The following is a 17,146-nucleotide window of genomic DNA, read 5'->3' on the forward strand; positions in this document are numbered from 1 at the left end:
TTGTCTTTAAATGTATATACAATGTATTTAAATGCTCTTTGAATACATGTATCAATATAACTCGGCATTGTAAAATATTCAATATAGTATATGAGTATACACTTCGATATCACTTACAAGCCGTTACAGGGTTAACCCTATAACGTAATTGGAGTAAACTTAAAGACAAAACAAACAAACCTTTACTGTTATTAATGTTTTTCTCTGCATGTATATATAAAGAATGAAAATTCAATTAAAGAAATAAAACAATGAAATATTTTCAATTCATCACATAAATGTACATGTATAATGTGAGGGGTGTTATTTTTTATATAGACTAGAGAATCAGTCGATAAGATTATTTATAATAGGCTTCATTTCCTTGATTTTATAAGACCTTGTAATGTGAGTACATAACTTGTAACGGAATTAGTACAATACCGCAAAGTAATATAAGTTCATAATAAGCTATTAAAACAATCAGTTACTCTTTAAAAAAAATTAAATGGTATAGAATATTTCTCAGAATTACGGCTACCAGTTTTTTATTTGAATACTAAAGAAAACATAATATACACACTGAAGCTATATTTTGATAATTGAAATAAATTCTTATGGTAGTCGTCACATTATTATTCAAGTCAAATTAGTCTTTAACATCAATTAGTTGCTCATGAGATGATTATTCAGTAATGTTTCAGTACTTTACCACAACGTAAACAAATCTAGTAATAAATATGCTTGCTAATTAAAAAACATTGGTGCCAGTTTAGTTTCTGTACATTTAGTCTTATGCTTATTCCTCTGAAAAGTAAATAAATATTTTAATTCTTATTTTATAAGAATAAAAATATATTTTTTGCACATTGGTTTAATTTTGTTACAAGTTAATAATTCCGTGGCTAGAATTTGGTTTTATAAACTAAGTAATAGATAATGCTTAACAAATTTGTAATATAACTAGTTGATTAAGTGAGCACCTCCCTTAAGATTAGTACTAGCTACATTTTAATTTTATTAATTTGTCTTAATATTATAAATGCGAAAGTAACTTTGTCTGTTTGTTATGATGTCTATATGCTACTCTATCATATGCCTTCCAGTATTCATTATATTTCTTTCTTTTTTTGATAATATAAAATTTGAAATAAGAGAATAATAGTGGGAAAAGATACTACGCTATAAACAATGTTTTTAACCAAAAATGTACCAAATACGTGTTATTAGTTTAATTAATTTTATTTTAATAAAATTAATTAAACTAATAACACGTATAACAGACAATGATGCCGAACTTAAGGGAAGCACATACTTTCAGTGTATATTAATTATTAACCTACACAATATTTTATATTTGATATCACGATTTCGAGATAGAATGCAAAGAAAATAAAATACAACAATACTTAATATAATAACAAATATTAAGACTTAGGAACAATATGGCTAAATCACCGGAATCACCTTACGATTCTCTAACATTGATATACATGTAAAAACATGTTCATTGCTTCCGTAAATGTCTATACAATGAAGTACAAATTGCAAACACGGTTTACTATATGTATTCCGGTGGGAATGGGCGGTCAATCGTAGCTCGTTCCATTTCATAATTTTGAATAACAGAATAGAACACAATATCACTTCACCATTAGAGTCACTGGTATATCACACGGTCACGAGCGATCGCTATAAGGAGGTGTTGTGATTGGACAACGTGCCTATGATGTTGTTGGCCATGGGGATGTCGTGGTAGGAGGCGGAGGGCCCTGGCGCGGGGGCGGGGTGGGGCGCGGTGGAGGGCGGCGGCTGCGGGCTGGGCCCCGCACTCGCGCTCGCGCCCCCGCCGGGCCCCGCGCCGGGCCCCGCGCCGGGCCCCGGGGGCCTCTTCGAGACGCGCTTCAGGACGGCCGGGGCCGCGTCCGGCTGCGCGTCGGCGGGCAGCGGCACGTGCTGGTAGCACACGGCGGACGCGTGCCCGGACCGCGCCGACGGCAGAGGCGTGCCGTCGCTCCATATATTCGTTGTTGGATCGTACACTTCGACTATGTCCAGGAACGCCGTGCCGTCGTAACCACCTGTTAAGTAGAGAATATTTGATAATTAAGTATCATAATTAGTTCTACCGTGTCTGTTATAGCAAATATTATATTTTAACTTCAATTCAATCCTTTTATGTGGACTTTGTACTTTGAATGCTTTGTTCTTCGACTCTCTGTCTCGTCGGTTTCAGCCAAGCATATCGCTTTGTAAATTTCGGTTGAAAGGTGAGGTATGAGACTATAGTACTTTATTGAGTCGAGATTTTCTCGAGATACTACAGCATGGTATTTCAAGAAGCGAAGAATTAACTAAAACGGTAACCGTTTACCATGCGACGGGGCATGTGCTTGTATGCCACCGTCTAAGAAAAAAATCCAGACTATAGATATAATTTATTATTACAACTTTCACAATGCTGCCTAAGAAAAACAGATCACACGAAAAAGATGAACGAGATTTTGAAGTACACATTTCTTTTAAAGGTTTAGAGAAATAATTAATAGGACGAACATCGATAAGCTGTTTCAGTTATGTAAAAAGAATGTGACGCTCACCAATTGCATATAGCTTATTGTCGAGTACGGCGAGCGAGAGTGCGGAGCGTGCGACCCGCATGGAGGCGACGGCGTCCCACACGTCGCGCTCGGTGTCGTACCGCTCCACCAGACTCAGCTGCTCGGCGCCGTCGTACCCGCCCACCACGTAGATGTACTGGTTCAGAGCCGCCACGCCTGCAAACGTACATACACATGCAATTAACTGGTAGTAATGGCTTCTTGGATGTCAGTATTTTAATTTCAAATATGTATGATATATTTGAAATTAAAGTAATAGCGACCGTGCTTAGTAGGGGGTTTTCTCTACTGTTTCATTGTATACTGTCAAAATTTGTCTAGATGCGTAGAGTGGCAGCTCGTCGGGCAGGAGTGGCCTTCAGCCGCTCCATAAGTCTTTCCGTGAGTTTGCACTCGCCCTCTAACTGGTAGTAATGGCAGAAATAATCTTACATGAAGTCAAGCAACGCCTACGCTATGTACTGATTTTCAAATCATACAACAACCGTACAAGCCACGTTTATAGTTGTCCCACTGCTCGAGCATTGCATCTCTTGCACTCATTTTGGGATAAGAACCAAGATGTTGACGTCTTCACAAAAGACTTATCTTCTCTGATAATTAAAATTAGAATGTACGATAGCTACATTTCTTATATCAAATTGCAAACTAAACGCCACGCGGCGCAAGCTAGTACGCGTTGATTCAAAAAAGTAAACCTGTAAGAAAACCACAGTGTGGATCACAGGTGTTATGGTTGAGTTTGTTTAAATCGAGTGTCATACGATATACTCATTTAACACACTCGGTTCCCGCTTCGTGTGTAAACCATAACCATCGTAGGGGGAAAGGTGATCGTTAGTAATGTGAACTAATGATCTTATTGCTAGCAATGTACCATGTCAGGTCGACTTCCACGCGGTTGTTCCTGGAAACCATCGTGATAAATTATAGGTGAATTTGTCACGATTGGCTAACTGACCTGACCTCGTCCTCATCTCATCCTCCACAGGTTCCCCGCCAGCGTAAACCATTAGCGTAGGCGGGTGCACCATTCGATTTACATCCATAAAAAACAGGTAATGTAGTGATGCGGCAGGTACCGGCGCCGCTGCGCGCGACCCGCATGGGCGCGACGTCTGTCCAGCGGTTGTTCTCGGGGTGGTAGCACTCGGCGGAGGAGGTGCGGCGCGCGCGGTCCAGGCCGCCCACCGCGTACAGCAGCCGGTTCACGACGGCCACGCCCACGCCCAGCCGCGCGCTGCGCATCGACGCCACGGTCGTCCACGAGTCGCGCTCCGGGTCGTAGCTGCAGTACGTTACACCTTTTATTAACACTAGCCGTGCCGTCGACTTCGTTCGTGTGATTATCAAAAAATTCATACATATTTTTTCGCCACCTTGTTTACGGACTATGGACGAATGGATTATCCGACACAAAAATATTTTTTCAATACGAACCAGTAGTTCCTGAGCTGCTTTCGATCAAACAAACTCTTCAACTTTGTAACATTAGTATATATTTCACGGTTTCCGTAGCGTAGGATTTACCACACCGCTTTACTTCCCACAGTCGCGGGCTCGAGTCCTCGCAAGATGCTAGGTATTAGGCTTACAATACAATTGTATTGATTAATTTTACACTTACTTAAGTATGACTCTCGTATCTAGTCTCGTAAGCATTGCTGTTGGGTATTAGATAGATCTTTGTAAGTTACTTAATAATACTGTCTAACAATATTATTGATAGTTTCATGATGCTCTGTTAAACAAAGTACCTAAATCCTAATCATATTATTGAACAATAGTATGTATCTATTCTAACTATTATTATCTGTTAATACACCTATAAAAAATATTTTAAAGGACCATCAATGAGCATGTCTGACATGCATTTTACCGTTTTATGCTATACCATAAATTTGGAACACAAACGCACTCCCCAGTTGCTGGTATCAGCAATTACATATATAACAACTGCGACAACAAACTTTAAATGCGTCAAATGTTTTGATACATTTTATCAGATCTTATACGTAATCAATACCAATTAAGTTGTAAAGATTAAGAAAGCGTTGATATACCTCTAAAAAATGTCAAGTCACCCCAAAATCAATTATTTTTATCGTTATCACGTAGTTCATTATAATACTGTGTTTGGTCAAATATTTGTTTGATAATGAATAATTTTATTATCGTCATTGAAGTTCAATGAAGTGTGTTAATGGACGATAAAAAGCTGAATTATCTGTGGTAAAATCATGGAGTGTTTATAAAAGAAATACAAGTGTAAATACGTGGCAATAATGTTGGCAATTAGACATATGTAAAGATCCTGATTATGTACGTCGATGTTTGCCATCGTGAAAAGAAACAAAAAGTGTCGGCGTTTCATCAGTCATGCAACGATAGCATAAAAACAATATAATGTAAATGTTTTAACAGTTCTGTGCCGCTGGCATAGATTCTTCTCAATTGAATCTATTACTGAACTGGACAGTAGGTAAAAATAATAATACAAAAAACCTGACGTTTATAAGCGGCTAAAATGTTACATGTGTTTTTTCATTCGAATTGATAACACACGAGATCAGTAAAGACAGAGATTATTTATAAATCTATTTATTGAGATGTTTTCTACTACTATTATTATTGGTTTGTTTTATTTATTAACACTTCGTATAATAATCTTATGTTACTTTACAGTTAATAGCACGTTATCAGGAAAATGTAATTCTTACTTCTTTAATGCCTGGAATCAGCGCGTAGACATATGAGTTAAAAAACTTGATGAAGATACAGATTTTTGTTATAATAGATAGCATTCAGTTCTCTGTAAAGAACATGGGGTGAAAATAGACAATAGATTCTATCTATTACTTACCATTCAACGGATTTATGGTATTCCGATCCAGATGACCCACCAACCGCATATAATAACCCGTCCATCACAGCTACTCCAACCTGTAAATAGAGAGGGAAAAATATTAAAATAACAATCTAGAATATGAAGAAAATATAAGGTGCCCACAATATTAGTCAACTTAGGTTTTGTATTATAGGCTATACATATTATTAACATCCAACATTACACTTTATATCTTTAGTTTTAAAGTAGAATATTAATAATCACATGTGAGATAACTCTTTATAATTCTGGTCATAGGATTCAATATCAACATGTACTACGCTTTGTTTTTCTACTAGCGTATTTCATCGTTATATGGATGAAAAGAAATGTTTGCTAAGTGCATTCTTACGCCATCAGCCCTGAAGTAAGTTCTTCGAGCCGGATTTAATATAAATATTAAAGTATTTATTACAATAAATGAATATTACAGATGATTATTATAATTTATTTGCGGAATTCAAGACATAAAAGATGACAATGAACTAAAAATATTAAACAATCTAATAAAACTAATAAACTATTAATTCACTTACCCTATGCCTGGGCGTAGACATGGGACTACATGGGCGCCAAAGTTCGAGAGCGGGATTGTACACATCGACCCAGTCGCTGTCGTACGATGAGCCCGGCGAAGTGTTGCGCCCTCCCACCGCGTAGAACAGGCCCTGTTTATCAATTACTACATTATTACTCATACTTGCTATGGACGCACTATATGAGGAAGTATTAGATGACTTTAGTGGGATGGAAATATAAAAAGAATTGTTAGGAAAAATAATATGAGCTAGGGTGGCCTTATCTCTTCTAGCTAAAATATAAATATAAAATATATATATTTTAAAATATATATAAAGTTGACTACTACTTTAAACAACTGAACATCTTATTCACTATACCAACTAATACTGGAATTGCAACAAACAGTGAAACTTCGTAATATTTATGAATAATATGTTGATTTTTTAAATTAACAATTTTCTATTATTATAATATAATTTAGTGATGAAATATGAAATGAATATTCTATTAATATACTTGCATGGTACCTTGAGAAATGCTGCACCAAGCCCAGACCGCGGCACGGTGAGCGTTGGTAGCGTCGTCCAACAGTTATCGTCCAAATTGAACGCTTCGAACACATCTATGGAATGTCTGAAGTAGCCGCCCGCCACGTATATGATACGAGGCGTGTTAGGCCGCCGTTCTTTTACTACAGGCTTTTTATGCAGTGTGAGATCCTAAAACAAACAATTATTATACATTACTAGTTGACCCCGCAAACGTTGTTTTACATTTAAATTAAATTCGCTATCAAAAAATATAGGTTGATGGCACAAGGATGAAATGAAAGGTTTTTATGATACGGTATTTGGCAATGACACGGCGAATTTTTTTTTGATACGGTATTAAAAATACATACAGTATTTTTAATGCCGTATCATAAAAAAAATTACAATAAATTTCGCCATAAAATAAATATTTAGGTGTGGGTCACGCTTATCATTGAGTGATATGAAACATAGATGTGGCATGATTCTCAGACCTAACCGATATGAATACAAAATTTCATAAAATTTGGTAAAGCCGTTTCGGAAGAGTTTGGTAACGAATATCGCGACACGATAAATTTATATATTTGATGAAGCAGTATGGATAAGCATAGACTGCGTTTTTCAATAATAATAACTATCTTCATGTATCAAATTTCATTAGGAATCGTTCAGCTGTTTAGTCATGTAAAGGTAACAAACAGACACTCCGATCGACACACTTTCTCATTAGCATATAAGTAAGGACTGTAACTAAAAAAAGGGACCTACCTTAAATATTTTAGCTAAATATTCCCTACAAGCGGGAACTTTCTCTAGTACAGTACAGGTACGCATTTGCTCCTTCAGGAAGTTTGGCGTAAGGTACTGACATCGCACCGCTTTTAAAATGTGCTCCATACGTGCATGCCGCCGATCCTCGTCGTATTTGACCTGTAATAATAAAAATAAATATTATAAATATAAAAAAAATTTAGAACAGCGACCAGTAATTAGATCGAAATGTAGTAAATACAAATAATCAAGACTAATTGCCTTTACACGTAAAAAATGTGTTTGTAACTGTAGACTGTAACAAATACAATGTGTGCCGTCAGTTCTCGGATTAGGTACCCCGTATTTCATACGTGAGTGCTTTTGTAATATTAAATTTTTAGGGCAATATGGAGGACGAACTATAAAGATATTTGTAAACGTGTCTAAAAAACAAAATCTGTGAATTAAAAAAATAAATTATATTTAATTTATTTTGAAGTGAAATGATTTGAAACATAAGCACTTTCAAGCGCGAAGTAGTGATCACAAAAATATTGTAAAATGCTATCACTCACGATTGCGCGCTCGTAGCGCGGGCATGTAGTGTCGAATAAAGGCAGTTAGTTATTATCAAATCTGATAAGTAGGTGTTATTGGAATATGTATTTTTTATACATAATGTATAATAACCGATATCAAACCCCCCTTTCCCTGATATTGAGGCCTGGATAAGGCTTGGCGCCGTAGATGAAAGATAATGGAATAGTGCACTCGCCTGCGCTAACGGTTTACTTTGGCGAGGCACCAGTGGAGGATGATAAGATGAGTATGAAGTCAGGTCAGTTATCATGATGATGTTTATTACGATGGTTTCCAGCAGGAACCGCGTGCAGGTCAACCTGACATGGTATATTGCTAGTAATGAAATCATCAGTCCACATTACTAACAATTTAGGGAATTGTCCCCCAGCACGATGCCTTTATCCCCAGAACGAAACAAATGATGACGTAAATATATGTGATGCTGGTTCATGTATATAGCCGGCTGACTTTCCATCGTGTGGTCCGCAGGTCTCTTTACTATTCTAGTTACAAAGAAAAATCTATTTATAGTAGGTACATGATTAGTTGACAGCAATGGATGAATTTCAATTATTTCTTTATTGTTTTAAATAAGATGACTTGTAATAAAATTATCTGTTCGCTTCCAATAATGCAATAACGATGATGAACGTGAGATAGTTGTTAATACGTACTTTATATTTATCATGTTATAAATTACAAGTATAGAAGTATATTTGATTAGTAAATTATGTTATTGATTCACATTATATTTGTTAATAATTTCAACCCATAACATTACGATCAAAGTCCATATAACATTGTTCGAAATATATTCAGTTATATAGATGTAAAAATATTTATTGAGTGTAAACTCGACAAAAAAATAATTGAAACCTTATGCTTATACAGATAAAGTTGATATTTTTTAAGTCTTTCGTTAATAGTTCAATTCAAAATTCAATTATTTAGAATATGACATCACGAATTTTAGAACCATTTCCCTTCGCCCCTTACGTGTGCCGTAATTTATAGATAGCATTGAAACAAAAAGAGATTACTACAATAATTTCACTCGTCCGAAGCCGAGTCACTTCATTAGTTAGCTAATTATCAATAGACATGTAGTTTTAAAACTAACCCAACTCAAGACTGCGTTGTAAACTTCCCTTTCCTCGCCAACGTTCAGTTCATCTTTGCGTATGAGAGAGATAAGCTCGGGTGCGGTCAGTTGCAGGAATTCCTCCTCTTGACATACCTGTATTGAAATATTAGAAATAATTAATTATTCTGATTGTGTATTAAGAACAATGTACTTTCTCAAAAAACCGATTTCAATTAGAAAATCAAGAAATAACTTCTATTATTTCTGGATTCCACGGTACGAAAATTACAATTTGTATATAGGTGTCCCTTTATTGTTGAAGCGTTTTTTTTGTAAAATATTCCATTTAATGACATTTAACCAATTCATTAAGTATTTAAAGTTATTATACAATTGTACCACTGACTTAATTTGTATTCTTAGTAAATTATTTACAAATTCAATGTTGAATACAATTAAAATTATTTAGAGTACCACATAAAATAATTTAGGAGTAGTATAATATTAGTTACTGTCTAGTCCCGCCGGAACTAACCCGACTACACTACCTAACCTAACCAACTGATAATATGATTATATTTTGTTAAATACGTATATAATATACATAGAAATTGTTCCAATGTATACAACCAACCATACTCATGAATACAAATATTTATATAGCAGGAGATTCGAACTCGAAATCATCGGAAGTAAGCGGTGTGCAAAATGGATAGACTTCCGAGACTGTTAAAAATAAATTCTTACAAAAAACATTATCTTTAACAATTATGAATATACTACATATTACTTACACATCTTATTTGCGATTATTTAAATAATATATAACTTTATATATAACAATTTCGTGTCACGTAGTTTGTCCACAATAGACTCCTAAATTATTGAACCGATTGCAAATTTGATATGCACACAATATTGTATTCTTCAAGAACCTTAGCCACAGCAACGCGTGGTCGGGTCTGCTATATACTTACATATAATAATATTTACCTGCGTAAAATGCCTCTCGATAAACGTGTTAGCTTTCTGTCTGAGCTCACAGCAGCCATGTTGCTCCGCGAAGTTGGCGATACCAATCGCGTTGGACGGGTCCAGTTGGCGCTCCAAGAACGCGCAGCAAGCCTCTATTACGTTCGATATCTGTCAGCAAACAGCTAGAATACATTTAGTTTGCTAGTGTGTTGCCATTGATTTCATTTTGAATATACTAAATTATGTTTTATTGTGATAGTGTTCTGATCTCGGTATATCTTATAAGTCATTGCTATGTACATATATATACTTCATACAGTGATATAGTTAATATATAATACTAATATGAGGTTCAGTATATAGTTTCATTTAGAAATTCAGTCTTTTAAAACAGCTATAAACAAGCAGGGTAAGTTGTTGATAGCCGATTGATTCTTTAATACACAGGTTGACATTTGACGAAAATTACAGTTGACATCATTCTCAATACAATAACTAGAATAAGTTATGGGAAGTATATTATTTGTAATGTGGACTAATAATCTCATTACTAGAAATATACCATGTGAGGTTGACCTCTACGCGCTTCCCCTTGGATACCATCTTGTTAAATTCAACCAGGAGTGAATTTATCACGATGGGCTAACTGACCTGACCTCATGCTCATATTATGACCTTAAGTAGTTTCCCGCTAGCGTAAACCGTTAGCGCAATCTAGTGCACCATTTCATTATCATCTATTAAAAAAACTAGGATACGGTGTCGGATATTTAAATGTAATTGATTTATGTAAAAGAATGATTGATCTAGTAAAAGGAGCACGGCCTGCTAATTCTTGACTACTAGGCAAATTATTTTGGAAAAACGTTTTTTTTTGCCATCCCAAATAAAGGAAAGAAATATTTGCATGTAATATAAGTTTTTTAAGTCACTATCATTCGGGGAATAACCGAAACGTGTATTTGTATGACGGAATGTGTGTATTTGTATTCGTCAGCCTCCAATATATACATATATTGCTGTTAATGCGAGATTGCAAATGGTTTGAACAGCCTTGATCTAGGAGATTAAAAAAATCGTTACTACTAATTATGATTGAAAGGATAATAGCTATCGTAACTCCTTCTAAACTATCATTATGTTACATAAAACGGGTTATAACCCCTGATTTTACACCATTACAGCGCAGTGTTTGTTCTCCCATGCGATTGGTCGTATGTAGATAATAAAGTAGTAGGTAGTAACTACTATTCGAGAAGACTATATTAGTGGGTATCATTATTATCCAGTCCATTGGAATCCCATGAAAAACACTATGGTTAATTCCTGGCGAATTTAGTACGACGAGGGTTTAATTGACCTGATATCCTCTATTAATGGATGGTTAGAGTATACCGTTAGCACGGGAGCAACATAGCATTACATATACATTCATTAAAAAAAATCCTACAGCGAAGGGTCTTCTTTTCCACGTCATTGGTGGTACGTGACTAGGTACTGCCCGAGATGACTAGAGTATAGCAACAAACGAAAACACTGCAATATTTATTGTAGCGCGACCGTGCGCGACAATTCGTCAGATCATGACTTGCAAAAATTTATAAAGTAAAATTGAATTTTATGATATCAGCTTCAACACATTTAGGCACAAACATGATTGTGTGTAATATCATTAAAACTTTGTTTAAAGAGGCGTTCAATAACAGACTTTAGTAGGGATTAACATCACACCATATGGTAACAAATCCTAAGTGTTTACCATAACCACAAGTAAATATGTCCGTATTGAAATTCTGAACTTCCGTTTTATTTCATCGCGTTGATGCTAATCAGTTGTTATTTTGGCGAAGTCAATTTTATTAATTTATTGATATTATTTCGCTTTATTGATATTATGCGGAGATCTGACCACCTTCGCAATGGCGGAATTACCAAGAAACGTAGGGAGATTTTAATGCTTCACATGGTAGTGGTCAGGACTACTGATTTTATAGTTAGAAAGAAAGAATCATTACTACTTACATTAGGCAACGCAATAAAAAGTAAAAACATAGTTGGAGCTACTTAGTCAAATAACTGTTATTTGACGAAGTAACTCCAACTATGTTTTTACTTAGCAAGGTTTGTGTAAATAAGATAAGGCTAAACTTAGTCCAGAAGATATAAATCCGTAATAGATGCATACATCGTGGTCACTGCAATATATTTCTATGGCGGGACTCGCGCAAATTCGTCTGTGCCACATTTTTCCCGTTTTTGCACCAGTTTTTAACGTGATGTTACATAGCCTATAAGGTATATATAAGCTATATACATATAGCCTTCTCCGTTAAATAATAAATGGGCTATCTAACACGAAAAGAACGTTGAAAATTGGATAAGGCATCACAAATTTACCCAGAACAACAAAACTTTACCTCTTTATAATATTACTATATGTAGACAATAAAAATATAACAATATTATGTATGTGTGACTAATTTAATGATACGTTGCTAAGTACATAAGTTGAGTTACATAGCTATGCGATAATAGATATAATTATATCAGTTACATATAATAAATATGCAACTGATCGCTGTCTGTTAATGGATGATAAATAATTAAATAATAACTCAGGACAATTCACACAACGTAATCTAGTCCCAAGGTAAGCTAAGCTTGTGTAATGGGCACTAGACTGGTATAAATACATAGATACTTTTTTTTTTGTAAATACTTACATAATATAACAGAAAACATCCAGAGCAATACTATCAACCGTGCTCATTAATAAAAGGTTTGTACCATGCGAGGAATCAAACCTGCGACCATTGGAGTGAAAGTGTGCCAAACAGCTAGACCACCGAGGCCGTCAAACAAAAACAAAACAAACTTTAAGAAATAATCTAAATAACTGTTATTTAGATTATATCTGTTTGTCTGAGCACTAATCTTAGAAACAGCTTAACCGATAGTACAATATATTTGTTTTGTACAATAAATATAATTTTGTGGGGGGAAACGGATTGTAAGTAATATGGACTGTTGACCCTATTGCTAGCAATGTACCATGTCAGGTACATTACCCTGAAAACTAACATGATAAATTCCTGGCGTATTTGTCATAATAGGCTAACTGACCTGACATCATCTTCAGCTTATCATCCTCACTGGTGTTCCACCAGCATAGTCAGTTAGCGCCGGCGGATGCAACATTCCATTATCATTCTTTCAATATATATATATATATCTATATATTTTTGTTTACCTCATCGCTTTAAAGCCACGCATAATAAAAACTCAATCAGTATCTACGTCAAATGCCAGGATGTCTGTTGCGTCGATATGTAACAAAATAACCCATTGCTTATCAGTAAACATCACAACTTTAACGATGTAATGTTACGTATTACATGATTAGTAATAATGGATTAGCATGTCTAAAAGATAAAACAAAAAACATACGACACTACCTAACCGAGATGGGGTAGTCAGAGACGTTGTCAACTGTTAATGATATGGTGAACGCAACAGTTAACACGCGCACATTTCGCTCAGTATTTTTGGAGAACATTGTGGCAAGAGGCGACCTTAATGCTATCTGTTATATATAGCTATATGTTTTGATGGTTTCACATCGGTGTTTTCTTCAACGAAGAGTCATGAATTCACACAATTTGGTTTGGTGTCATCCAGATTTGAACTAACGGCCTTTTGAGTGTAATTTAGGGTAGTAAACTACTAATATTAGAGCTACTACCTAATCTTTCTGTACACACAAAACCAAGTCGCCACCGCTATCTTTACGCTTATATCGTTCAAATTACGTAACGGATTTTAATGCATTTTCTAACAACAGATAGAGTGATCAAGAGGAAGGTTTGTATGTAAACATGCATATTATATGTGCAGAATAGCTGAGATTTCAACTATTTCTTCTAATGTCGATAGATTAGTGACTTCTACAGTCACTTATAAATAAATAAAAAAGATAAAAAGGTTTATAATTATAATTTCTTCATACCTGAAACATAGTAGCAGCTGGCAGCAACTGGCAGACGGTGACCTCTGTGATCCTCACTTTGCCCGTATACATGAAGTACACTAGCCACGCCATCGCCGAGGGACATACCCCCTGCAGCCGCACCCTAGACATTTCACTCTCTTTCAACCCGCTTGTAAACATCGCCTGTAGAAACATTACATTTTGTATGTATATGTTATGATCGTTTGCTTATTAAAAGTAAAAAGAATAGTTCTGACGATAGCAAAAATGTATAAACTGCAAATATTGATATTTTTGTATACATAGCCTGTAGAAACATTATACTTTGTACGTTTTATGATCCTTTGCTAGGTTTATATTTTAAAAGTAAAAAAAATCTGTATATATTGATATTGTATACCTATTTCTTTTACATTGCTTCCTTTCTTGTAGTGTATTTATTAATTTTTTTACTGTTCTTTATTTTTCCATTTGTCAATATCATTAGGTAATACATATCAACAGTTCCCATAACGTTCAATTAAAAAATAGGACGTACGTAATCGTAACATTCCATGGGTTCATGGGTTTTATTATTTATAAACAAAAAAATTAAGCTACATGATGAGATTTTCTCCAGAGAGACAATTATTTAAAAAGTTTTTCAAAACTTGAATAAACATAAGCTAACCTTGAAGTAGGGACTACCCGCCGCTAGCACAACTTTATGAACGTGGAACAGCTCATTGCCCACTTCCAATATCACGTCGGTAAGCATTTGATGAGATCTCATCGTGAACAACATCTGTAAAAAAATACATTGTAAGCATACCTTATTCATCTTACTAATATTATAAACGAGAAAGTTTGTTACTCCTATCCCGCAAAAACTATTCAATGGATTTCAATAACAATTTACAATAATATAGCTTATACATTGGGTTAACACATAGGCTATACAAAAACAGATATTATGTAAATTGAGCGAAATAATAATAATAATAATCTCAGGACAATTCACACAGCGCCATCTAGACCCAAGTTAAGCTAGCTAAAGCTTGTGTTATGGGTCCTAGACAACTGATACAAATACATAGATATATATTTTTTTTTTCGTAAATACATACATATTATACATAGAAAATACCCAGACCGATACAAACAATCATACTCATGAATACAAATGTTTGTGCCGTGCAAGGAATCGAACCCGCGACCATCGGTCGGAAAGCGGTAGACTAGACCGCTAGACCACCGAGGTCGTCGAAATATAACAAAACATGTCAAGTAAGTGTGATCCAGACCAAGTTGCGCGGTTCAGTTAGTATTACAGAAGTTTATATACGCAAAAGTTTGTATGTATAGAATAAAATAGAAAATCATTTATTCAAATAAACTTAATTTAAGCACATTTTAACAGTCATAACAATTTGTTTTTTATCTACCACTCGTTCGGAAAGCTGTCTCATATTGTATCGACGTATGGATGTTTATTTTCGTTTCACGCAAAAACTACTAAAAAAATTTAATGAATCTGTACAGCTTTTACAATAAAATAATACATAGGCAAGAATTTATAAATAGATTGTCTGAATATCGAAGTCTTAATCCTGCGCAGACGAAGTCGCTGGCACCAGCTAGATTAATTATATATTATAATGGAATGGTGCCTGCAATAATAATGAAATACCCATCATACCAGTGCACTAATGGTATTCCGTAGAATGGGCGCCAGTGATAAGATAAGATAAGCATGAGGTCAGGTCAGTTAATTCATCGTGACAAATTTACCAGGAATTAACCACAATTTTAATATGACATTATAGCATATATAGGTAGCAATGAGACTACTAGTCTCCATAATTAGCAATCTCATTCCGCTCAGAGCTACATTAATGTAAGAAACCATAGCCTATACTGGACACAAGCCGAGATACAGGTAGTGGGATGGGAAAAGAGAATATTGGATTACAAAACAAATCAAAATATCTTTATTCATATAGGTCTTTAATGTCTCTTATGATATGTCAAATCTACTGTAAGTTGTATTATCACTACAGTATACACTTATTACTAAAAATAAATACATGACATGATTGTTGAAAATAAAGATGAATTTAAAATAAAAATCGCCTAGTGACATAAAAAGCAATTATGTGGATGACAATCACAATTAATGAACAAAGTGGGAAATAACATAATTGATTAAAACCATTATTATACACGTGATTTCTTATAGTATACGCCTGACATCATAAGTTTCTATATCAATATAGTCAATATATGTAAAAATTGTAGCAGGAAAGAAACCTGTTTCGATCACGTTTTCAAACAAAAAAAAACTCATCAATATCGGTATATTCAACCAATGCCATAGATAAGTATAATTTATAACACCCGTCTTTTTATCTCGGAGGTTAAATCGGAAAAGTTTTAAAAATTAAATCATAATACCCAATATTGTGGTTTATTATTTATTAACATTAATTATAAGATCAGGCGGACCATCAGTTTGTCTAGTATTTAATAGAATTAAAAACTTAGTTTAACGCTATTAACCAGCGTCGTATGTTTATTTAACATGACATTGTTTTCAATATGTGGGTGATGACCCCAAGGCGGGGTCACGGCCTTGTTGCGTTTCAAGTTCCTCAGGTATTAGGAGAGATGATAATTATAAAAGTTGTAATTACACAAGTGGGTCCTACTGTAAGATCCATATGTGTACTTAGAACTTGTAACTTGCAGGACCCTTACACTATAAACATGTTATAACTGAGAAGTCGTATCATCCCATTGATCAAAACAAATTTGTGTACAAAATGTGTAAAATAACATACATTTTTTTCGTTGAGTTTTTTGTTTTCGGAGTTGAAGTTGAGTTTTTTTTTCGGACTAATGCAGCATTTTTACAGCTTTACTGAACGATAGGGGGCGAGTGTAGATGGCACTCCAAACTCACGAAAGGACTTATGGAGCGGCTGAAGGCCAACTCCCACCTGACGGATACGACTTTAGTCTGAGGGCACCTCTAGGGGTTCGAACCTCGGGTCAGGCCATCGTAATTTCGATCCCCGTTTGAATTGGACGGGGGATCGATCGGAAAGGATCGGAGGGAAATAATGTACATATATCTGTAAAAGATATGAAATACCTTATTTATCACTTGGTGTTCACCGTATCAATTCAATTGAAGAAATATAATAAGTATGACATTTCATACGGCCAAACAAATGAAGCGCA

At 35.0% G+C, this 17,146-nt stretch overlaps 1 protein-coding gene across 2 annotated transcripts in view; it reads right to left on the reverse strand.

Annotated features, from left to right (window-relative positions):
* The window catches only part of LOC131843705 (kelch-like ECH-associated protein 1B), a 22,666-nt gene continuing 5,520 nt past the window's right edge, over positions 1-17,146 (reverse strand). For both annotated transcript variants that reach the window (XM_059192408.1, XM_059192407.1), the window contains exons 3-13: positions 14,595-14,708; positions 13,943-14,107; positions 9,955-10,104; positions 8,998-9,114; positions 7,311-7,472; positions 6,537-6,728; positions 6,024-6,155; positions 5,464-5,543; positions 3,683-3,888; positions 2,580-2,756; positions 1-2,060 (exon numbers count right to left, since the gene is read on the reverse strand). In XM_059192408.1, coding sequence (XP_059048391.1) covers positions 1,672-2,060; positions 2,580-2,756; positions 3,683-3,888; positions 5,464-5,543; positions 6,024-6,155; positions 6,537-6,728; positions 7,311-7,472; positions 8,998-9,114; positions 9,955-10,104; positions 13,943-14,107; positions 14,595-14,708 — 1,884 coding nt within the window. In that variant the 3' untranslated portion in view covers positions 1-1,671. The remainder of the gene's footprint in view (positions 2,061-2,579; positions 2,757-3,682; positions 3,889-5,463; positions 5,544-6,023; positions 6,156-6,536; positions 6,729-7,310; positions 7,473-8,997; positions 9,115-9,954; positions 10,105-13,942; positions 14,108-14,594; positions 14,709-17,146) is intronic.

The sequence above is a fragment of the Achroia grisella genome, unplaced genomic scaffold, assembly GCF_030625045.1.
Source record: "Achroia grisella isolate CSIRO2021 unplaced genomic scaffold, CSIRO_AGI_Agris_v1 utg327, whole genome shotgun sequence".
NCBI classification, from domain to species: domain Eukaryota; kingdom Metazoa; phylum Arthropoda; class Insecta; order Lepidoptera; family Pyralidae; genus Achroia; species Achroia grisella.